The 24,393-nt window shown below is 44.6% G+C and overlaps 2 protein-coding genes across 3 annotated transcripts in view; both read left to right on the forward strand.

Moving 5' to 3' along the window:
* LOC106594520 (protein kinase C beta type) overlaps positions 1 to 22,836 on the forward strand; it is a 108,535-nt gene extending 85,699 nt beyond the window's left edge. Inside the window, exons 10-17 of one of the 2 annotated variants that reach the window (XM_045711380.1) lie at positions 35 to 208; positions 5,631 to 5,722; positions 5,813 to 5,875; positions 11,500 to 11,638; positions 11,743 to 11,823; positions 11,934 to 12,041; positions 12,115 to 12,255; positions 15,943 to 16,416. In XM_045711380.1, coding sequence (XP_045567336.1) covers positions 35 to 208; positions 5,631 to 5,722; positions 5,813 to 5,875; positions 11,500 to 11,638; positions 11,743 to 11,823; positions 11,934 to 12,041; positions 12,115 to 12,255; positions 15,943 to 16,092 — 948 coding nt within the window. In that variant the 3' untranslated portion in view covers positions 16,093 to 16,416. Of the gene's footprint in view, positions 1 to 34; positions 209 to 5,630; positions 5,723 to 5,812; positions 5,876 to 11,499; positions 11,639 to 11,742; positions 11,824 to 11,933; positions 12,042 to 12,114; positions 12,256 to 15,942; positions 16,417 to 22,173 lie in introns of those variants that run through there. The other variant, XM_045711386.1, reaches the window with a different exon arrangement.
* LOC123731984 (phosphopantothenoylcysteine decarboxylase subunit VHS3) lies at positions 16,982 to 19,911 on the forward strand. Its single transcript, XM_045711400.1, has 2 exons — positions 16,982 to 17,812; positions 18,310 to 19,911. The coding sequence occupies exon 2, from the start codon at positions 19,321 to 19,323 to the stop codon at positions 19,717 to 19,719; it is 399 nt and encodes a 132-aa protein (XP_045567356.1). The 5' UTR covers positions 16,982 to 17,812; positions 18,310 to 19,320; the 3' UTR covers positions 19,720 to 19,911.
* Positions 22,837 to 24,393: the final 1,557 nt, after the last annotated feature.

The following is a 24,393-nucleotide window of genomic DNA, read 5'->3' on the forward strand; positions in this document are numbered from 1 at the left end:
TTAAAGATCCTGTTAAATATCCCCTCATCTCTAGGTGATGTTAGCAGAGCGTAAAGGAGCAGACGAGCTGTACGCCGTAAAGATCCTGAAGAAGGATGTGGTGATCCAGGATGATGATGTGGAGTGTACCATGGTGGAGAAGAGAGTCCTGGCCCTGTCAGGGAAACCTCCCTTCCTCACACAGCTCCACTCCTGCTTCCAGACCATGGTAAACACACACACACACACACACACACACACACACACACACACACACACACACACACACACACACACACACACACACACACACACACACACACACACACACACACACACACCATTCTCAAGAGCAGGTGTTCTGCTTTTATCAGTGTTTTCTGAGGTGGAATTCTGGGAATACCTGGGGAATACTGAACAGTCTCTTCTCTCTCTCTTTCTCCTCCCTTGCTTTCTCTCTCTTTTTCTCTCTGTCTCTCTCTCTACCTCTCTCCTCATTCTCTTTGTCTTCTCTTGAGAGCCAGGTCTGTCTATGGTGGCCTCTTTCAATAGCAAGGCTGTGCTCACTGAGTCTGTACATAGTCAAGGATTTCTTTAATTTTGGGTCAGTCACAGTGGTCAGGTATTCTGCCACTGTGTACTCTCTGTTTAGGGACAGATAACATTCCAGTTTGCTATGTTTTTTGGTTGATTCTTTCCAGTGTGTCAAATAGTTATATTTGTGTGTTTCTGTCCTGGGGCTCTGTGGGGTCTGTTTGTGAGCAGAGACCCAGAACCAGTTGGCTGAGGAAACTCTTTTCTAGGTTCATCTCTCTTTAGGTGAGGGCTCTGTGTGGTGTTGTGTTTGTGAGCAGAGACCCAGAACCAGTTGACTGAAGAAACTCTTCTCTAGGTTCATCTCTCTTTAGGTGAGGGCTCTGTGGTGGTTGTAGAATTGAACAGCTCTTTTCTGGATTTTGATAATGAGCGGGTATAGTCCTATTTCTGCTCTGCCTGCATTGTTTTGGGTTTTGCGTTGTACACAAAGTATATTTTTGCAGAATTGAGTGTTTGTCCCATTTTTTGTGAATTATTGGTTGGTTAGTGGCCCCCAGACCTCACAACCATAGAGGGCAATGGGTTCGATAACTGATTGAAGTATTTTTAGCCAGATCCTAATTGGGATGTTGAGTTTTATGTTCCTTTTGATGGCGTAGAAGACCCTTCTTGCCTTGTCTCTCATATCGTTCATAGCCTTGTGGAAGTTACCTGTGGTGTTGATGTTTAGACCGAGGCAGGTGTAATTCTTTGTGTGCTCTAGAGCGACAGTGTCTAGATAGAATTTGTATTTGTTGTCTTGGCTACTGGACCTTTTCTGGAACATCATTATTTTTATCTTCCTGAGATGTACTGTCAGGGCCCAGGTCTGACAGAATCTATGAAGAAGATCTCGGTGTTGCTGTAGGCCCTCCTTGGTTGGGGACAAAAGCACCAGATCATCTGCAAACAGTAGACATTTTGATTTCTGAATCCAGTAGGGTGAGGCCGGGTGCTGCAGACTGTTCTAGTGCCTTCGCCAATTTTTTGATAAATATGCCGAAGAGGGTGGGGCTCAAGCTGCATCCCTGTCTCACCCCACGGTCCTAAGGAAATAAATCTGTGCGTTTTATTGCCAATTTGTTGTTTGTGTACATTGATTTTATAACGTCATATACTTTCCCCCCCAACACCGCTTCCATCAATTTGTATAGCAGACCTTCATGCCAAATTGAGTCAAAAGCTTCTTTTTTTTAAATCAACAAAGCATGAGGAGACTTTGCTTTTGTTTTTGTTTGTTTGTCAGTAAGGGTGTGCAGGGTGTATACGTGGTCTGTCGTATGGTATTTTGGTAAGAAACCAATTTGACATTTGCTCAGGACAATGTTTTCATTGTGACAATGTTGATGATACTGCAGAGGATTTTTCAGAGATTGCTATTGACGCATATTCCACTGTAATTATAGGGGTCAAATTTGTGTCCACTTTTGTGGATAAGGGAGATCAGTCCTTGGTTCCAAATATTAGGGAAGATGCCAGAGCTGAGAATGATGTTTAAGAATAGCCAATTGGAATTTGTGGTCTGTATATTTTAGTTTAGTATACCATCAACACCACAGGCCTTTTTGGGTTGGAGGGTTTGTATTTTTACCTGTAGTTCATTCAATGTAATTGGAGAATCCAGTGGGTTCTGTTAGTCTTTAATAGTTGATTGTAAGATTTGTATTTGATCATGTATATATTTTTTGCTGTTTGTTCTTTGTTATATGGCTAAAAGATTGGAGAAGTAGTTTATCCATACGTCTACATTTTGGAAAGATAACTCTTCGTGTTGTAGTTTGTTTAGTGTGTTTCCGATTTTCCCAGAAGTGGTTAGAGTCTATGGATTCTTCGATCACACTGAGCTGATTTCTGACGTGCTGTTCCTTCTTTTTTCTAAGTGTTTCACTGTAGTGAAGACGTAGGCTCAGGTTTTCTGTTTCTCTGTTTTTGGTTGGATAGGTTTCTCAATTTCTTTCTTAGGTTTTTTTGCATTTTTCATCAAACCATTTGTCTTTGTTGTGGTCTGATAGGGGTGTCAGTGGGCTGACTGGTCTGATAGGGGTGTCAGTGGGCTGACTGTGGTCTGATAGAGGTGTCAGTGGGCTGACTGTGGTCTGATAGAGGTGTCAGTGGGCTGACTGTGGTCTGATAGAGGTGTCAGGGGGCTGACAGTGGTCTGATAGAGGTGTCAGTGGGCTGACTGTGGTCTGATAGAGGTGTCAGTGGGCTGACTGTGGTCTGATAGAGGTGTCAGTGGGCTGACTGTGGTCTGATAGAGGTGTCAGTGGGCTGACTGTGGTCTGATAGAGGTGTCAGGGGGCTGACTGTGGTCTGATAGAGGTGTCAGTGGGTTGAGGTCAGTGATAAAGGAGTCCACAGTACCACTACAGAGAGATGAGCTATAGGTCTATCTACCGTAGGAGTCTCCTTGAAGCCTACCATAGACTATGTATCAAATCACATTTTATTTGTCACATACACATGGTTAGCAGATGTTAGTGCGAGTGTAGCGAAATGCTTGTGCTTCTAGTTCCGACCATGCAGTAATATCTAACAAGTAATCTAACAAATTCACAACAACTACCTTATACACACACAAGTGTAAAGGAATGAATAAGAATATGTACATATTAATATATGGATGAGCGATGGCCGTGCGGCATAGGCAAGATGCAGTAGACAGTATAAAGTACAGTATATACATATGAGATGAGTAATGTAGGGTAAGTAAACATTATATAAAGTGGCGATATTATAGTGACACATTTATTAAATCCATTTTTAAAGTGGCTGGAGTTGAGTCAGTATGTTGGCAGCAGCCTCTCTCTGTTAGTGATGGCTGTTTAACAGTCTGATGGCCTTGAGATAGAAGCTGTTTTTCAGTCTCTCGGTCCCAGCTTATATGCACCTGTACTGATCTCGCCTTCTGGATGGTAGAGGGATGAACAGGCAGTGGCTCGGGTGGTAGTTTGCACCCGGTGATGCGTTGTGCAGACCGCACTACCCTCTGGAGAGCCCTGCGGTTGTGGGCGGTGCAGTTGCCGTACCAGGCGGTGATACTGCCCGACAGGATGCTCTCGATTGTGCATCTGTAAAAGTTTGTGAGTGTTTTAGGTGACAAGCCAAATTTCTTCAGCCTCCTAAGGTTGAAGAGGCGCTGTTGCGCCTTCTTCACCACACTGTCTGTGTATGTGGACCATTTCAGTTTGTCCGTGATGTTCCACCTTTTCCACTACTGTCCCGTCGATGTGGATAGGGGGGGTGCTCCCTCTTCTGTTTCCTGAAGTCCACGATCATCTCCTTTGTTTTGTTGACATTGAGTGAGAGTTTATTTTCCTGACACCACACTCTGAGGGCCCTCACCTCCTCCCTGTAGGCCATCTCGTCGTTGTTGGTAATCAAGCCTACCACTGTAGTGTCGTCTGCAAACTTGAAGATTGAGTTGTGGGCGTGCATGGCCACGCAGTCGTGGGTGAACAGAAAGTACAGGAGAGGGCTGAGAATGTACATACCCAGCGTGCGACAGAGCTGCAGGAGTTGTGACACGTTTTTGTTGGTTATGTTGTCATAGTTGTGCCTGGGGGGGGAAGGAGCTCATTTCCTTTTGAATTTCTATCCAAATGTAAAATGTTCCTGTTTTGACTAATTTAATAGAGTGGGTTAGGTCTGCTCTATACCAAGTTAGCATATCCATTGAGTCTCTTCACTGTTTTACTCCTGGTAGGTTGGTTTCTGCTATTTGGGGCAAAGGCAGATAACCTCAGGCCTTGGATAATCCAGGATGAGATAGTGAAGGCTTTGTGTTCCATAAAGTGTCCAATGTTGCTAGTCGTGTGGTTTGGCCTCAGAAGAGTAAGTATGAGCAGAGCCTGCTGGGCATCCGGTGCATGCCATTGGCTTGTGCTAGTGTAAGAGTGGGGGTTGGGCCTGTTCGTCTGCTCACGGCCTGGGCGTATGTGTGACTTCCATGTTGAGGCCCTCTTTGCGGGAGTGGGGGGCATGGGGTGGGCAGGAGAGGCATAGGTCTGATCTGAGGGAGCCTATATGAGTACAATCTGTTGCTTGTGTGTGTCCTCAGTGGGTGTGGGGTGTTGTCAGGGGGGGCTGACGGGGGTTGCTAGGAGGGGGTGGGGTCCCCTGGGTTTGGGGTTCTTCATTTATCTGTCCTGCTGTGATGTTGAAGCTATGGTCTGAGATGGACTGTTCTGCTGTGGTGTGGAGACTTTGGTCAGGATCTGGAATGGACTGTTCTGCTGTGGTGTGGAGACTTTGGTCAGGATCTGGAATGGACTGTTCTGCTGTGGTGTGGAGACTTTGGTCAGGATCTGGAGTGGACTGTTCTGCTGTGGTGTGGAGACTTTGGTCAGGATCTGGAGTGGACTGTTCTGCTGTGGTGTGGAGACTTTGGTCAGGATCTGGAGTGGACTGTTCTGCTGTGGTGTGGAGACTTTGGTCAGGATCTGGAGTGGACTGTTCTGCTGTGGTGTGGAGACTTTGGTCAGGATCTGGAGTGGACTGTTCTGCTGTGGTGTGGAGACTTTGGTCAGGATCTGGAATGGACTGTTCTGCTGTGGTGTGGAGACTTTGGTCAGGATCTGGAGTGGACTGTTCTGCTGTGGTGTGGAGACTTTGGTCAGGATCTGGAATGGACTGTTCTGCTGTGGTGTGGAGACTTTGGTCAGGATCTGGAGTGGACTGTTCTGCTGTGGTGTGGAGACTTTGGTCAGGATCTGGAGTGGACTGTTCTACTGGCTTCTCTGCGGGGGTGGCCAGCTCTCTAATGGGTTGTTCCTCTGTCACACGTCATCGTTCTCACCCTCTCCTCCAGCAGTCTGATCCTCTCCTCTAGTGCTCTGTTCTTCTGCTCTTTCTCCTGTTGATGTTGCCTCACCACAGTCCAGAGTGCAGATATGTCTCTCTCCACCTCCAGCTCTCCGGGTCTGCTTGAAGGGGTGTTCTTGTTGATGGAGTGTCTCTCTCTGTCTCTCTTTCTCTGTCCCTCTCTCTGTGTCTAGCTCTGTCTCTCTCTCTGTTTCTATCTCCCTCCCCTCTCTCTTTAACCCTTCTCTCTCTCTCTCTCTCTCTCTCTCCAGGACAGGTTATATTTTGTGATGGAGTATATCAACGGAGGAGACCTCATGTATCAGATCCAGCAGGTCGGCAAGTTCAAGGAACCCCACGCTGTGTGAGTACACACACCACGCGCACACACATGCACACACGCACGCACTCCTGTGCCTGGTCTAACTCAGTGTGTGTGTGTGTGTGTGTGTAGTTTCTATGCAGCGGAGATCTCCATCGGCCTCCTCTTCCTCCATTCCAAAGGCATCGTTTACCGGTGAGTGACTGTTTTACTTCATGTTTGTTACGTGTGGTATTCCGTCTGGCCCCGCGGCCTTCTGAATGTTTGTCAGCAAGACAAAAGGAGCTGATCGTGGACTACAGGAAACAGAGGGCCGAGCATCAACCCGTTGTCGTGCAGCGTCCACATCCCTAATGGTCTATCATGGTCCAAACACACTAACACATCCCTAGTGGTCTATCATGGTCCAAACACACTAACACAGTCGTGAAATGGGCACGACAACACCGCTTCCCCCTCAGGAGACTGAAATGATTTGTCATGGTCCCTCAGATCCGCAGCAGTCTAAGGCACTGCATCTCAGGGATAGAGGCGTCACTACAGACCCTGAATCGATTCCAGGCTGTATAACAACTGGCCGTGATTGGGAGTCCCATAGGGCGGCGCACAATTGGCCCAGCGTCGTCCGGGTTTGGCCGGGGTAGGCCGTCATTGTAAATAAGAATTTGTTCTTAACTGACTTGCCTAGTTACATATTACCTCAACAACCTCATACCCCTGCACATTGACTCGGTACTTGTACTCCTTGTACATAGTCTCATTATTGTGTCACTATTTCCTTTATTTTTTTGCAGATTTGTCTTACTTTTTAACTCTGCATTTTTGGGAAAGGGCTCGTAAGTAAGCATTTCACAGGAACAGCTGGTGCTCTCATGCATGGTTCAGTGTAGCTTGTCTCGAAGCAAGCATAGAAGGCATTTAGCTTGTCTGGTAGCCTCGCATCACTGGTGTCGTGATTTGACTTTTAACATTAATCTAAAGACTTATTTATCGAATCAACCTAAATATGGTTAATTGTTACCCAATTTAAATTAATCATATAACAATTAACTCTGGCCTTACTTCTGATTCAGTACTACACAAATTGGTTTATTATTTATTTACTAGCTAACTAAATGGTAAAATAGGATAAACATGCACAAAACAGGCCCCTAGCAGACTGACAACAATGTAGCTGCTTGTTACAAAAGACATGGAAAGGGCGAGAGAGAGAGAGAGAGATAGAGACCGGAACCGGGCCGCCTTGGTAAGGCTCTGATTGTCCCAAAATGGTTCCACAAGTCTTCTTCTACTGTTGTTCTCCTCTGCGGTTGTCTGGTATCTGGTGACTTGTCGTGTAGTCCTGAACAGAACTACAGAGTTGATTCTCCTTCCATTCGCTCTTAAAAATGCCTCTTTGAAGATAGGCTAGCCAGCCGTGTCGATGATTCCCAGTGAGGTCATGAGATGGTTTGAGCAGACTAGTAGAATGGTCCCACTTAAATTTCCTTTTCTAGATTCATTACAGCTAATCAGCCGTACCAGTGATTGTCCGGGAGGTGAGTTTATCGTCTCTACCTCGTGTTGAGATTGAGTTCAAACCACTTTAAACGTGAGCTGCAGCTCTACGTCGCTCTGGTCTAATACTTTAAACGTGAGCTGCAGCTCTACGTCTCTCTGGTCTAATACTTTAAAGGTGAGCTGCAGCCCTATGTCTCTCTGGTCTGGTATGTTAATTCTTAACCCATCATTTTATACAGTTTGTACAAAAGGGGCGGTACAATCAGGCTGACACGTTCTCTGACCTCACTCAGGGGCGTGACTTGTCACTGTATAAAGTTTATGTAAAACAATTATCTCTTATGGCTTCTAAAATCATACCCCTCTCTTAACAGAAACACTTTCATCATTGTTCATATTTCATGCACAACGCATAGGATGGACACATCACTCATGTAGTGGATAGACTTTCCAAGTTACAGTATTTCCTTTATAACATTTTTAATGACATCACAAAATAACAACCTAAATGACATTAGTGTTCTATAGATCGCCTCTGACCGTTCCCCGCATTATATGTTAGAAATATTGTTCCTTTATTCGCTTTAGAAGGTGTTAGAGTTTTAGCGGGAAAAGTATTCTTAAAACAAAGCACATTCCTTGGCTGAATTTGTAGAGGGAGACCTGAATCTTCTCTCCTTGATTTACACCCGGGCGTGAGTTGTTAACCTCCACCAGTTCCACCCTCTGTGGGTGAGAGTGGGTCTGGTTGAAGTTATTCATTGCAAACCTGATCTGACCTTTTTGGATCCTCACAGGACTGGGCAGCTTGCGGCTAGGTTTCCCTTTTAATCCGTAATAGTTTGCAAGTCCTGAAAGATCCGTCGAGCGTCAGAGCCAGCCTAGTAGGATTCGATCTTAGTCCTGTAGTGACGCTTTGATTGTTTGATGGCTCGTCAGAGGTCGTAGCGGGATTTCTTATCAGGATTAATATCCCTCTCCTTGAAACCGGCAGCTTTAGCCTTTAGCCTTTAGCTCAGTGCGGATGTTGCCTGTAATCCATGGCTTCTGAATGAACCATTACATAATGGTTACATAATGCTTCATTCATTTACATAATGGTTACATAATGGTTACATAATGGTTACATAATGGTTCATTCATTTACATAATGGTTCATTCATTTACATAATGGTTACCTGGAGGAAAATGGGGGGAGGGTCTTGCTTTTTCAATTTCAGCCTAGGGGATGGTTTAATATTTTTGTCATTTGTAATTGATGAAATGTCAATTTTTTTTCTCAGTTTTTCTAGAATTAGTTGCTTATTAGGCTGTATATATTGATTGGGGATGGGTTGTTCGCGAACGAACAGCTCTTTTTGAACATCTCTTTTTTTGTGAACATTGGGAACCAAATTGCATCGGTGAAAGAGTCGTTCATTTGGTTCCTCATTTGAACACTGCTGCTACTGCTTTTTGATCTGAAAACAATGTGTTAAACTTAGAGGGTGAATCCTGCAGAATGATTTTCTGAAGAGGGTGAATCCTGCAGAATGATTCTCTGAAGAGGGTGAATCCTGCAGAATGATTCTCTGAAGAGGGTGAATCCTGCAGAATGATTCTCTGAAGAGGGTGAATCCTGCAGAATGATTCTCTGAAGAGGGTGAATCCTGCAGAATGATTCTCTGAAGAGGGTGAATCCTGCAGAATGATTCCTGAAGAGGGTGAATCCTGCAGAAACAATAAATAGTGGGAAGATCGTGTCAATCTGGTCCACAATTATCTTTTTAGTGCATAAAAAATTGCAGGTGATCAAATAATTTCTCCAGGAAAATATGTATTTCAACACACATTTCACGATCTGACAATGATAATAGTAGCCTATCTTTTGACCTAGGAGCGCCGCCTCTGAATGTGCTTTACAGCTCATTGAGTGCGGTCTTAGTGCCAGCATCGGTTTGTGGTGGTAAACAGACAGCTACGAATAATATAGATAAACTCTCTTGGTAAATAGAATGGTCTGCAGGGATTCTAACTCAGGCAAACAAAAACTCTAGGCTTTCTTAACATTAGAAATTGCACACCGGCTGTTGTTAACAAAGGGATGCAACCCTCCCCCTCTCACCTTACCCGAGTCTGCCGTCCGGTCTTGACGATGCATAGAAAAACCAGAGAGTTGTATATCCTACAAATACCTAGGTGTCTGGCTAGACTGTAAACTCTCCTTCCAGACTCATATCAAACATCTCCAATCCAAAATCAAATCTAGAATCGGCTTTCTATTTCGCAACAAGCCTCCTTCCCTCACGCTGCCAAACTTACCCTAGTAAAACGGACTATCCTACCGATCCTCGACTTCGGCGATGTCATCTACAAAATAGCTTCCAATACTCTACTCAGCAAATTGGATGTAGTCTATCACAGTGCCATCCGTTTTGTTACCAAAGCGCCTTATACCACCCACCACTGCGACCTGTATGCTCTAGTCGGCTGGCCCTCGCTACATATTCGTCGCCAGACCCACTGGCTCCAGGTCATCTATAAGTCTATGCTAAGTAAAGCTCCGCCTTCTCAGCTCACTGGTCACGATAACAACACCCACCCGTAGCATGCGCTGCAGTAGGTATATCTCACTGGTCATCCCCAAAGCTAACACCTGCTTTGGCCGCCTTTCCTTCCAGTTCTCTGCTGCCAGTGACTTGAACGAATTGCAAAAATTGCTGAAGCTGGAGACTTACATTTCCCTCACTAACTTTAAACATCAGCTATCTGAGCAGCTAACCAATCGCTGCAGCTGTACATTGTCCATCTGTAAATAGCCCACCCAATCTACCTACCTCATCCCCATATTGTTATTATTTACTTTGCTGCTCTTTTGCACACCAGTATCACTACTTACACACCATCATCTGCTCATCATCATCTGCTCATCTATCCCTCCAGTGTTAATCTGCTAAATTGTAATTACTTTGCTACTATGGCCAATTTATTGCTTTACCTCTATCCATTTGCACACACTGTATATAGACTTTCTTTTTTTCTATTGTATTATTGACTGTACGCTTATTTATTCCATGTGTAACTCTGTGTTGTTGTTTCTGTCGCACTGCTTTGCTTTATCTTGGCCAGGTCACAGTTGTAAATGAGAACTTGTTCTCAATTGGCCACCTGGTTAAATAAAGGTGAAATAAAAAAATAATAAATCCACGTCCCTGTTCAGCAATGACTCCGAGGAACATAAGATCGTCTTGAACGGAGCTCATCCAGTTCGTTCTGCACGTTCGCCAACAGAGGGAAATCGCGGTCTACATTCTCGCAAACGTAGTCTTGTCATGACGGCGCCACGCTAGCCTCTTTCCCCGCCGCTTCCCGGGGATTAGGGCCAGATCCGGGGTAAGCTAAACGTCCAGAGCTGCCAACTCGTTGAAGTAGAAATCTTCTTCATCCAAATCGAGGTTAGTAATCGCTGTTCTGATGTCCAGACGCTGTTGTCATGGAGACAGTACGTCGTTCTTAACGTGTGTTCGTGCTGACTGGTCAGATTCGGCTGTCGGACGGCCAGATTGTGAAGCGTGATTCATCACTCCATAGAATGCATTTCCGCTGCTGCAGAGTTCAATGGCGGCGAGCTTTACACCACTCGGCCGACGCTTTTGCATTGCGCATGGTGATCTTAGCATTGTGTGCGGCTGCTCGGCCATGAAAACCCATTTCATGAAGCTCCTGACGCACAGTTCTTGTGCTGACGTTGCTTCCAGAGGCAGTTTGGAACACAGTAGTGAGTGTTGCAACTGAGGACAGATGACTTTTATGCGCTTCATGCTTCAGCACTTGGCAGGCCCGTTCTGTGAGCTGGTGTAGCCTACCACTTCGCGGCTGAGGCGTTGTTGCTCCTATACGTTTTCACTTCGCAATAACAGCACTTAAAATAAAAGCTCTAGCAGGGCATAAATTTGACAAACTTACTTGTTGGAAAGGTGGCATCCTGTGACAGTGCCATGTTGAACATCACTAAGCTCTTCAGTAAGGCCATTCTACTGCCAATGTCTGTCTGTGGAGATTGAAAGGCTGTGTGCTCAACTTTATACACCTGTCAGCAACGGGTGTGGCTGAAACAACCGAATACACACATTTTGAAGGGGGTACTTTTGTATATATAGTGTATGTTTAAAATGTATGTTTAACGTGTGTGTGTGTGTGTGTGTGTGTGTGTGTGTGTGTGTGTGTGTGTGTGTAACGTGTGTAACGTGTGTAACGTGTGTAACGTGTGTAACGTGTGTGTGTGTAACGTGTGTGTGTGTAACGTGTGTGTGTGTAACGTGTGTGTGTGTCTCTCCTAGGGATCTGAAGCTGGACAACGTGATGCTGGATGCAGAAGGCCACATTAAGATAGCTGACTTTGGGATGTGTAAAGAGAACATGTTAGACGGTGTCACCACCAAGACCTTCTGTGGGACCCCAGACTACATCGCTCCTGAGGTAATGGTCTCTTCTGTTCTTCATCCCCCTATCCTCTTCTTTCTCCTCTCCTCCCGCCTTAGTCCTCTATCCTCCTCCTATCTCATCCCTCTCTCCTCCTCCAGATCATAGCGTACCAGCCCTATGGGAAGTCCGTGGACTGGTGGGCCTTTGGCGTTCTGCTGTATGAGATGCTGGCTGGACAGGTAGGGGGGTGTGGGTGTGGGTGATATTTGTCTCGCTACATAGTCTTACAGTACGTAGTGCAGAATGTCAGCGGTGTCCTCTCAGTGGTGCTCTGTGTGTCCCTCCCCAGCCTCCGTTTGATGGTGAGGATGAGGATGAGTTGTTTCAGTCCATCATGGAGCATCACGTCTCCTACCCCAAGTCCATGTCCAAGGAGGCTGTCGCCATCTGCAAAGGGGTGAGTATACACACTTACACTCTCTGTCTCTCTCTCACACACACACACTCTGACCTCTGACCCCTGTCTCTAGTTGATGACTAAGCACCCAGGGAAGCGTCTGGGCTGTGGTCCGGAGGGGGAGAGGGATATAAAGGAACATGCCTTCTTCCGTTACATAGACTGGGACAAACTGGAGAACAAGGAAGTCCAGCCGCCCTTCAAACCCAAAGCTGTGAGTCTAACCTATATAACCTATCTCTCTCGCTCTATATATATTGATATATATAGCCCTCTATACCCTCATTATAACTACCTACTACCCCTTCAAACCCAAAGCTGTAGAATAGATCCACTGGATCTCTAAGTTGTAGAATAGATCCACTGGATCTCTAAGTTGTAGAATTGATCCACTGGATCTCTAAGTTGTAGAATAGATCCACTGGATCTCTAAGTTGTAGAATAGATCCACTGGATCTCTAAGTTGTAGAATAGATCCACTGGATCTCTAAGTTGTAGAATAGATCCACTGGATCTCTAAGTTGTAGAATAGATCCACTGGATCTCTAAGCTGTAGAATAACTTCACTGGATCTCTAAGCTGTAGAATAGATCCACTGGATCTCTAAGCTGTAGAATAGATCCACTGGATCTCTAAGTTGTAGACCTATAGAATATTCTTGATCCACTAGATCTGATAAAAACAGGTACTTTTTCCAAATGTTATGTAACAGCCTGAATTTAAATTGGATTCATTTGAGATTTTGTGTCACTGGCCTTTACACAATACCCCATTATGTCAAAGTGAAATGATGTTTTTAGATTTCTTTTTTTACATTTTGAAAAATTAAAACCTAACATGTCTTGAGTCAATAAGTATTTAACCCCTTCGTTATGTCAAGCCTAAAGAAGTTCAGGAGTGAAAATGTGCGTAACATAGTAAATTGCATGGACTCTGTGTGCAATAATAGTGTTTAACATGATTTTTGAATGACTACCTCATCTCCGTACCCCACACATACAATTATCTGTAAGGTCCCTCAGTCGAGCAGTGATTTTCAAACAAAGATTTGAACATAAAGACCAGGGAGGTTGTCCAATGCATCGCAAAGAAGGCCATCTATTGGTAGATGGGTAAAAATAAAAAAATAAAGACATTGATTATCCCTTTTGAGCATGGTGAAGTTATTAATTACACTTTAAATGGTGTATCAATACACCCAGTCACTACAAAGATACAGGCGTCCTTCCTAACTCAGTTGCCGCAGAGGAAGGACACTGCTCAGGGATTTCACCATGAGGCCAATGGTGACTTTAAAATGGCTACAGAGTTTAATGGCTGTGATAGGAGAAAACTGAGGATGGATCAACAACATTGTAGTTACTCCACAATACAAATCTAAATGGCAGAGTGAAAAGAAGGAAGGCTGTACAGAATAAAAATATTCCAAATTATGCATCCTGTTTGCAATAAGGTACTAAAGTAAAACTGCAAAAAAAATGGCAAAGAAATTAACTTCATGTCCTGAATACAAAACGTTATGTTTTGAGAAAATCCAACACAACACATCACTGAGTACCACTCTTCATATTTTCAATCATGATGGTGGCTGCATCATGTTATGGGTATGTTTATCATCGTTAAGGACTAGGGAGTTTTTTAGGATAAAAATAAACAGAATAGAGCTAAGCACAGGGAAAATCCTAGAGGAAAACCTGGTTCAGTCTGCTTTCCAACAGACACTGGGAGACAAATTCACCTTTCAGCAGGACAATAACCTAAAACTCAAGGCCAAATCTAAACTGGAGTTGCTTACCAAGACAACATTGAATGTCCCTGAGTGGCCTAGTTACAGTTTTGACTTAAATTGGCTTGAAAATCTATGGCAAGACTTGACCATGTCTGTCTAGCAATGATCAGCAATCAACTTGGCAGTGCTTGGATAATTTTTTTAAGTATAATGTGCAAATGTTGCACAATCCAGGTGTGCAAAGCTCTTAGAGACTTACCAAGAAAGACTCACAGCTGTAATCGCTGCCAAAGGTGATTCTAACATGTATTAACTCAGGGGGTTAAATACTTACCTGATCAAGAAATAGATTTGTTTTATTTTTCATACATTTTTTTTTACAAATGTTACAATTTTTCTTCCACTTTGACATTTCAGAGTATTTTGTGTAGATTGTTGATTAAAACAATGACAATTAAATCCATTTTAATCCACTTTGTAACACAACAAAATGTAGGAAAAAGTCAAGGGTGAATATTTTCTGAAGGCACTGTAAGTCAAACAGCAATTGGTTCATTCATCCTCCAAGCCCTGCCCACAAACCTCAAATATCATCCGCCATTAGTCTGTGCCAACAGATGCCAATGTCTCATTGAGGGGATTCCATTAATCTGACCCAGGCTCCAGGGTAGGTGTCTCATTGAGGGGATTCCATTAATCTGACCCAGGCTCCAGGGTAGGTGTCTCATTGAGGGGATTCCATTAATCTGACCCAGGCTCCAGGGTAGGTGTCTCATTGAGGGGATTCCATTAATCTGACCCAGGCTCCAGGGTAGGTGTCTCATTGAGGGGATTCCATTAATCTGACCAAGGCTCCAGGGTAGGTGTCTCATTGAGGGGATTCCATTAATCTGACCCAGGCTCCAGGGTAGGTGTCTCATTGAGGGGATTCCATTAATCTGACCAAGGCTCCAGGGTAGGTGTCTCATTGAGGGGATTCCATTAATCTGACCCAGGCTCCAGGGTAGGTGTCTCATTGAGTGGATTCCATTAATCTGACCCAGGCTCCAGGGTAGGTGTCTCATTGGGGGGATTCCATTAATCTGACCCAGGCTCCAGGGTAGGTGTCTCATTGAGGGGATTCCATTAATCTGACCCGGTCTCCAGGGTAGGTGTCTCATTGAGGGGATTCCATTAATCTGACCCAGGCTCCAGGGTAGGTGTCTCATTGGGGGGATTCCATTAATCTGACCCGGTCTCCAGGGTAGGTGTGTTTTGCACCGGGTGAAAGTGAATTGCATTAGTTTAGGAACCGGGCTGCTTCCCGGGTGTGAACCAGGTTCCCCGTTCAAAGCCCAGGACGAAGTTGGCTCAAAACATAAGTGCCGAAATTAAACACGTGGAGGGATGAGTAGGATTGTGTGTTTTTCAAAAGTGATTGTTTTCTGATTAAAATGCTTCATGTGCCTTCCTAATGAAAACTAGTTTGAAAATTCAAACATATATATTTGGTGGAAAAGAGGTGATGTATGTTTCTGGTCGATGTACCATGATGCCTTGTTGACAACATGACCGGGCGGTGTAGATTACTGTTCTGTTAGAGAAGGATGCTCCTCCCTCACCGCCTGGTCACATCACAGGCCTCAGCCCGGTGTCCCACGGCACAGCATAATTCAACCCACTGGTTTGCGTTGTCACTAGGTCACAGGATGCTGAGGCTTCATTGGCTCATTTGAACCAATGAAAGTCCAAGAATGTCCGGTCCGAATTGTGATTGGTTGGCTGATTTTATTATCCAATCCAATATTCTCATTCTTACGTCACTAGTCCATTCATCCAATGACCAGCTTTTACCCCTTGAGTTTCTGTTATTTATTTTTTTCCTCCAGGGTCGTGTTAAGTTGGCATGAAATGAATCAGCACAACACTGGTGGAAAAAATATAGATTTCTATTCTGTTGTGGATGAGGACCGGATGACTCTCCGTCCATCTGCTTCATTATATTTCTATTCTGTTGTGGATGAGGACCGGATGACTCTCCGTCCATCTGCTTCATTATATTTCTATTCTGTTGTGGATGAGGACCGGATGACTCTCCATCCATCTACATTATATTTATATTCTGTTTCTCCTCTACTTTGTGTTTTTATTTCCTTCATCCATCCATCCCTCTTCTCTCTCCCTCCTCCACAGTGTGGTCGCGATGCAGAGAACTTTGACCGTTTCTTTACACGCCACCCCCCCGTCTTGACCCCCCCTGACCAGGAGGTCATCATGAACCTGGACCAGGAAGAGTTCCAGGGATTCTCATTTGTTAACCCAGAGTACCCCGACATGGACTGACCAATCACGGCGCTGCATTAGCTCCATGATCCTGCCCCTCTTCCAGATCTCATATCATTTCATTACCAGGATATGGTTTAGGAGCAAGGGTGTGTCCCAATTATCTCTCCTCCCTCTTGAGTGTGCACTTGTCCACTACTCCGAGTGGTCTAAGGCAGTCTAAGGCACTGCATCTCAGTGCAAGAAGCATCACTACAGTGCCTGGTTCGAATCCAGGTTGTATCACATCCGGCCATGATTGGGAGTCCCATAGGGCGGCGCACAATTGGCCCAGCGTCGTCCGGGTTTGGCCGGGGTAGGCCGTCATTGTAAATAAGAATTTGTTCTTAACTGACTTGCCTACCGTAATTTCCGGACTATTAAGCGCAACTGAATATAAGCCGCACCCACTGAATTAAAATTTTTTTATTTTGAACAGAAATAAGCCACACATGTCTATAAGCCGCAGGTGCCTACCGGTACATTGAAACAAATTAACTTTACACAGACTTTAACGAAACACGGCTTGTAACAAAAATAAATGGGCTTTAACGAAACACGGCTTGTAGCAAAAATAAATAGGCTTTAACGAAACACGGCTTGTAACAAAAAATACAAAATTAGTAGTAAGCTTTAGTTGTCTTTTTGCACTGAGTCAATTCCTCACGCTGCTGTTTCCAACGTCTTATCATCGACTCATTAAGACCAAGCTCCCGTGCAGCAGCTCTATTTCCTTTTCCAACAGCCAGATCAATCGCCTTCAACTTGAAAGCTGCATCATATGCATTTCTCCGTGTCTTTGCCATGATGAGGGTCACAAAATGACTACCGTAATCAGAATGATGGGAAGTTTGAGAGCGCTCGATTTAATCTAAACAGTAAACAAAAAAGTTGTTTGACCTTAACCCGTTCGGCAATTTCATTGGTCTAATGAAAGCTTCATGCCGCCAAAAAACTGAGCACGTCACAGAATGTGTTTTTTTGGAGAAAAAAAATGTGAAAGCGGGAAAAACCCGTCATTGTTTAAGCCGTGATGTTCAAAGCGTGGGAAAAAAGTTGCGGCTTATAGTCCGGAATTTACGGTAGTAAAATAAAGGTTAAATAAATAAAATTTAAAAAACACACAAATGTAAAAACATTGTATTGGTATAAACCTGGAGTAGAGTTTCCATTTACCACTCATTTCCTTTCAAGTGAACAAGTGCATACTTTGGGAGGAAGGAGAGAGAATTGGGACATAGCCTTGTCCCTACCCATATCTACTGTTCAAACCCTAACTTAAACACAGATCTAGGATCAGGTTCCCCATGCCCCAGTCTTAACCTGAACCATTATGGAGATCTGACCTCTGATCAGCGGTTAAAGACAACTTCTACTCAACAGAACAGAAGGACCCATGTGTATGAAATCCTATAAATGCTGAGTCAATCGATTTTAACGAATCGATAATCAAATCAATCAGTTACATTCCACCATCAACCAATCAAATGACCTCCCACTGATCTGGGACCAATATTGACCGACTGATCGAACTGATCGACTTTCTACTATTAATGATCAATCAGGGTATTGTTTTTGTATTGATTAGGGATTCCTGTTAGGGATTTACTGTCAGAGATTTACTGTCAGAATACTAGAACTGTTATGACGTGTTAGCATCATGTTGTTACAGGGAGGGATGCTGAATATACGTAGCCTCCTTGGTACTGTCACCACCACCACTGTCACAACTTCCGCCGAAGTCGGGTCCTCTCCTTGTTCGGGCGGCGCTCGGCGTCGCCGGTCTTCTAGCCATCGTCGATCCACTTTGCATTTTCCATGTGTTTTGTCTTGTTTTTCCACACACCTGGTTTCAATTCCCTCATTTACTTGTTGTGTATTTAACCCTCTGTTCCCCCCATGTCTTGGTGAGGGATTGTGTAGCGGGGTGCGTAATTGGCGGCAGAGAAGTCAGGCGCAGGAGAGCAGAACTGGGTATTAACCGGAGATTTATTAAGCAAAACCAACGGCATCCAGAACAACAAGATAAATGGGCACAAAGATAACCCGTCGTGCGCTCAGGGGGAACGTGCACAAGCACTACAATAAGCAATCCCAGACAAAGACATGGGGGGAACAGAGGGTTAAATACACAACAAGTAAATGAGGGAATTGAAACTAGGTGTGTGGAAAAACAAGACAAAACACATGGAAAATGCAAAGTGGATCGACGATGGCTAGAAGACCGGCGACGCCGAGCGCCGCCCGAACAAGGAGAGGAGCCGACTTCGGCAGAAGTCGTGACAACCACCACCTCACACACCATGTTACGTTACTGTAAAAGTGTGCCAAAGCAGGGTCAGATTTCAGGGTCCAGTGTCCTCCATTACAGGAAGACACACTGCAGCCATTTTGTGCCACAGAGCCCAACAACCACACCTCAGAATAGCATTCACTGCAACTGGAAACACACAGACACACCAGGGTTCATCTCCAATAGTCTGTCAACCCAGTCCAACCACCCATCTCTAGATATCGCTCTGAGACCAGGGCCCATTCCCTCTATAGTGACCTGCTATTGACCAGGGCCCATTCCCTCTATAGTAACCTGCTATTGACCAGGGCCCATTCCCTCTATAGTGACCTGCTATTGACCAGGGCCCATTCCCTCTATAGTCACCTGCTATTGACCAGGGAGGGCCCATTCCCTCTATAGTGACCTGCTATTGACCAGGGCCCATTCCCTCTATAGTGACCTGCTATTGACCAGGGCCCATTCCCTCTATAGTAACCTGCTATTGACCAGGGCCCATTCCCTCTATAGTGACCTGCTATTGACCAGGGCCCATTCCCTCTATAGTGACCTGCTATTGACCAGGGAGGGCCCATTCCCTCTATAGTGACCTGCTATTGACCAGGGCCCTGGCCCAGTAGAAAGTAGTGCACTGCATAGGGAATAGGGTGCGATTTCAGACACTGTCTAGGAATTATCTGACCACTGCCAAACAGGGATGTTGTAGTTGATACTTAACCAGGGGAGTTAGTTAGTACTAGTTTAGTTTACCAGGGGAGTTAGTTAGTACAAGTTTACTTAACCAGGGGGGTTAGTTAGTACTTGGTTACTTAACCAGGGGGGTTAGTTAGTACTTGGTTACTTAACCAGGGGGGTTAGTTAGTACTTGGTTAGTTAACTGGTTATTAGTACCAGGGGGTTGGGAGGTGTTCTGTAACTGTTTAAAGAGAGATCTGATTATATTAACAAGCAGTTAAATGTGTCAAACAGTAAAATACTGGAAAGAGATTTTTTTTCTTGTGTCAAGAGTGACTGGGTATGATGAGGAGGATTACAATGAGGATGATGATGAGGATGATGATGAGAATGAGGATGATGATGACAATGAGGATGATGATGAGGATGATAATGAGGATGATGATGACAATGAGGATGATAATGAGGATGATGACAATGATGAGGATGACAATGAGGATGATGATGAGGATGATGATGATGATGACAATGAGGATGATGATGATAATGAGGATGATGACAATGATGAGGATGACAATGAGGATGATGACAATGATGAGGATGATGACAATGATGAGGATGATGACAATGATGAGGATGATAATGAGGATAATGATAATGAGGATAATGATGATTGCTGAATCTTGTTTTGTGTGTCTGCTGAGCTAAAGGCTATAGGCCTTATCTGATCTTGGGGAGTTAACTCAAGTGTCTACTGTCTTACAGGAAACTTACAGAGATTTGTAAAGATGTAGGGAGATGGTGTGTGTCGTTGATCTTGTAAGTGTAAATCTGTCTTCTGATTGGATGATAATATAATATAACTCAACTCACCTCCTCGTGCCTAACGTCTCAACCAGCATACTGCTCTCTGTCTCATTACACACACACACACACACACACACACACACACACACACACACACACACACACACACACACACACACACACACCCTTAATTGAAGTGCATTGAGGAACAGACAGTCTACTAGTCCATATAGAAACCCCTTGAGGAACAGACAGTCTACTAGTCCATATAGAAACCCCTTGAGGAGCAGACTGTCTACTAGTCCATATAGAAACCCCTTGAGGAACAGACGTCTACTAGTCCATATAGAAACCCCTTGAGGAACAGACAGTCTACTAGTCCATATAGAAACCCCTTGAGGAACAGATCAGTCTACTAGTCCATGGAGATGGAGAGATGGAGATGGAGAGCAGAAGGTAGGAAATAAACGAGTGTTCCTGGAAACTATCTCTCTCTTCTCTCCGTTCCTCTCTTCCTGGGGCTTTCTGTATGTCATTCTATAGCTCTCTCACTCTGCCGGTCTGTAACACCCTCTCTCTGCCAGTCTTTAACGGTCTGTCTCTCTGCCAGTCTTTAACGGTCTGTCTCTCTGCCAGTCTGTAACACCCTCTCTCTGCCAGTCTGTAACGGTCTGTATCTCTGCCAGTCTGTAACGGTCTGTCTCTCTGCCAGTCTGTAACGGTCTGTCTCTCTGCCAGTCTGTAACACCCTCTCTCTGCCAGTCTGTAACGGTCCGTCTCTCTGCCAGTCTGTAACGGTCTGTCTCTCTGCCAGTCTGTAACGGTCTCTCTTCCAGTCTGTAACGGTCTGTCTCTCTTCCAGTCTGTAACGGTCTGTCTCTCTGCCAGTCTGTAACGGTCTGTCTCTCTGCCAGTCTGTAACGGTCTGTATCTCTGCCGGTCTGTAATGGTCTGTCTCTCTGCCAGTCTGTAATGGTCTGTCCCTCTTCCAGTCTGTAACGGTCTGTCCCTCTGCCAGTCTGTCTTTAAGTCTATGCCATAGTCTATCAGTCTGTTGCTTGTCTGTACCGGGGTCTGTATATTTTCTCTCTCAGGTTGTCTGTTGACTTTTCTATGTTCTGTAGACTTAGGAGTCTCCTGGGTGATCCTGTCTGTTTAGTGGGTGGTCTGGTGTCTCCTGTCTCCTGGGTGATCTTGTCTGTTCAGTGGGTGGTCTGGTGTCTCCTGTCTCCTGGGTGATATTGTCTGTTCAGTGGGTGGTCTGGTGTCTCCTGTCTCCTGGGTGATATTGTCTGTTCAGTGGGTGGTCTGGTGTCTCCTGTCTCCTGGGTGATCCTGTCTGTTCAGTGGGTGGTCTGGTGTCTCCTGTCTCCTGGGTGATCCTGTCTGTTCAGTGGGTGTCTGGTGTCTCTCCGGTCTCCTGGGTGATCTTGTCTGTTCAGGGGTGGTCTGTGTCTTTTGGTCTGGGGTGGTCTTTGTCTTTTTGTCTGGGGTGGTCTGTGTCTGTTTTGGGGTGGTCTATGTCTGTCTGTTCTGGGATGGTCTGGGTCGGTCTGTGTGTTTGTTCTGGGGTGGTCTGTGCCTTTGGTCTGTCAGTTTGGCTCCTCTTGTGTCCAGACTCGCTGCTCTCTCTGTCCTCTGCCTCTGTCTCTGTTCACATAAACATTACTGTTATTGTGCTCTCAGCTGCTCTGGGGCTGCACCCCCCCTGTCTTCACTTTGGTGCGGTCCGACTGTTCTGTCTTAGGTATGGGGCTGTACGGCCTCAGTTCGTAGAGAGGGGTGTGTCGTGTTTGAACACCTCTCTTCCTTCAATTCATCCTCAGAACCTGTGTGCTGATTGGTTTTCACTATCTCTCTCTCTCTCTCTCTCTCTCTCTTTCACTATCTCTCTCTCTCTTTCACTATCTCTCTCTCTCTCTCTCTCTCTCTCTTTCACTATCTCTCTCTATCTTTCACTATCTCTCTCCTTACCTCTCACTCTTAACTCTTCCTTCCTTCCTTCCTTCCTTCCTTCCTTCCTTCCTTCCTTCCTTCCTTCCTTCCTTCCTTCACTCACTCACTCACTCACTCACTCACTCACTCACTCACTCACTCACAATCTCTCCTTCTCCCCCCTTCCTCTCTCTCTCTCTCTCTCTGAGCTCGATTTCAGTCATGTTTCTAATTAATAAGCTTGTCTGTTCAGAGATCAATAACCTGATTAAAATAACATATCTTCTTTTCTCTCCCCTCTCTTTCTTCCCTCCTCTCCCCCTCCCTCTCCTACCCTCGCTCTCTCCCTCCTCCCCTCCCTCCCTCCTTTCTCTCCTTTCTCCCTCTAACAGAAGAACCGTCGGGACACAGGGAACTTTGATAAAGAGTTCACTAAGATGGCAGTGGAACTGACTCCTACAGACAAACTGTTCATAATGAACCTCGATCAGAACGAATTCCAGGGATTCTCCTATACCAACCCAGAGTACATCATACAGGTTTAACCCTATAGATGAAATAACATGATACTCACCAACCCAGAGTACATCATACAGGTTTAACCCTATAGATTAAATAACACGATACTCACCAACCCAGAGTACATCATACAGGTTTAACCCTATAGATTAAATAACACGATACTCACCAACCCAGAGTACATCATACAGGTTTAACCCTATAGATTAAATAACATGATACTCACCAACCCAGAGTACATCATACAGGTTTAACCCTATAGATTAAATAACATGATACTCACCAACCCAGAGTACATCATACAGGTTTAACCCTATAGATGAAATAACATGATACTCACCAACCCAGAGTACATCATACAGGTTTAACCCTATAGATGAAATAACATGATACTCACCAACCCAGAGTACATCATACAGGTTTAACCCTATAGATGAAATAACATGATACTCACCAACCCAGAGTACATCATACAGGTTTAACCCTATAGATTAAATAACACGATACTCACCAACCCAGAGTACATCATACAGGTTTAACCCTATAGATTATACAGTACCTGTCAAAAGGGGGGCCACACCTACTCATTCAAAGGTTTTTATTTTTACTATTTTCTACATTGTAGAATAATAGTGAAGACATCAAAACTATGAAATAACACATGGTAACACTGTGGTAACCAAAAAAGTGTTAAACAAATGTAAATATATTTTATATTTGAGATTTTTCAAAGTAGCCACCCTTTGCCTTGATGACGGCTTTGAACACTCTTAGCATTTTCTCAACCAGCTTCACGAGGTAGTCACCTGTAATCACCTGGAATGCATTCAATTAACAGGTGTGCCTTGTTAAAAGTTAATTTGTGGAATTTCTTTCCTCCTTAATGCATTTGAACCAATCAGTTGTGTTGTGACAAGATAGGGTTGGTATGCAGAGATAGCCCTATGGTAAAAGACCAAGTCCATATTATGGCAAGAACAGCTCAAATAAGCAAAGAGAAATGACAGTCCATCATTACTTTAAGACATGAAGGTCAGTCAATACTCAAGAACTTTGAACGTTTCTTCAAGTGCAGTCGCAAAAACCATCAAGCGCTATGATGAAACTGGCTCTCATGAGGACTACCACAGAAAAGGAAGACCCAGAGTTACCTCTGCTGCAGAGGATGTTCATTAGAGTTACCAGCCTCAGAAATTACAGCCCAAATAAATGCTTCAGAGTTCAAGGAACAGACACATCTCAACATCACTGTTCAGAGGAGACTGCGAATCAGGCCTTTATGGTTGAATTGCTGCAAAGAAACCACAACTAATGGACACCAATAAGGCACTTATGTTTTTGCGTTATTAGATATTAATTCATGAAAAGGGAGGCAGTTAGCCTAGTGGTTAGACCGTTTTGCCAGTAACTGAAAGGTTGCTGGATCAAATCCCCGAGCTGACAAGGTAAAAATCTGTCGTTCTGCCCCTGAATAAGGCAGTTAGTTAACCCACTGTTCCCCGGTAGGCCGTCATTGTAAATAAGAATTTGTTCTTAACTGACTTTCCTAGTTAAATAAAGGTTACATTTAAAATAAAATCAAAATAAGAAGAGACTTGCTTGGGCTAAGAAACACGAGCAATGGACATTAGACCGGTAAAGATCTGTCCTTTGGTCTGATGAGTCCAAATTTGAGATTTTTGTGTCTTTGTGAAACGCAGAGTAGGTGAACGGAGGATCTCCGCATGTGTGGTTCCCACCGTGAAGCATGGAGGAGGAGGTGTGATGGTGTGGGGGTGCTTTGTTGGTGACACTGTCGATGATCTATTTAGAATTCAAGGCACACTTAACCAGCATGGCTATCACAGCATTCTGCAGTGATACTCCATCCCATCTGGTTTACGCTTAGTAGGACTATAATTTGTTTTTCAACAGGACAATGACCCAACACACCTCCATGCTGTGTAAGGGCTATTTGACCAAGTAGAGTGATGGAGTGCTGCATCAGATGACCTGGCCTCCACAATCACCCGACCTCAACCCAATTGAGATGGTTTGCTATGAGTTGGACAGCAGAGTGAAGGAAAAGCAGCCAACAAGTGCTCAGCATATGT

Source organism: Salmo salar, chromosome ssa02, assembly GCF_905237065.1.
Source record: "Salmo salar chromosome ssa02, Ssal_v3.1, whole genome shotgun sequence".
Taxonomy (NCBI): Eukaryota; Metazoa; Chordata; class Actinopteri; order Salmoniformes; family Salmonidae; genus Salmo; species Salmo salar.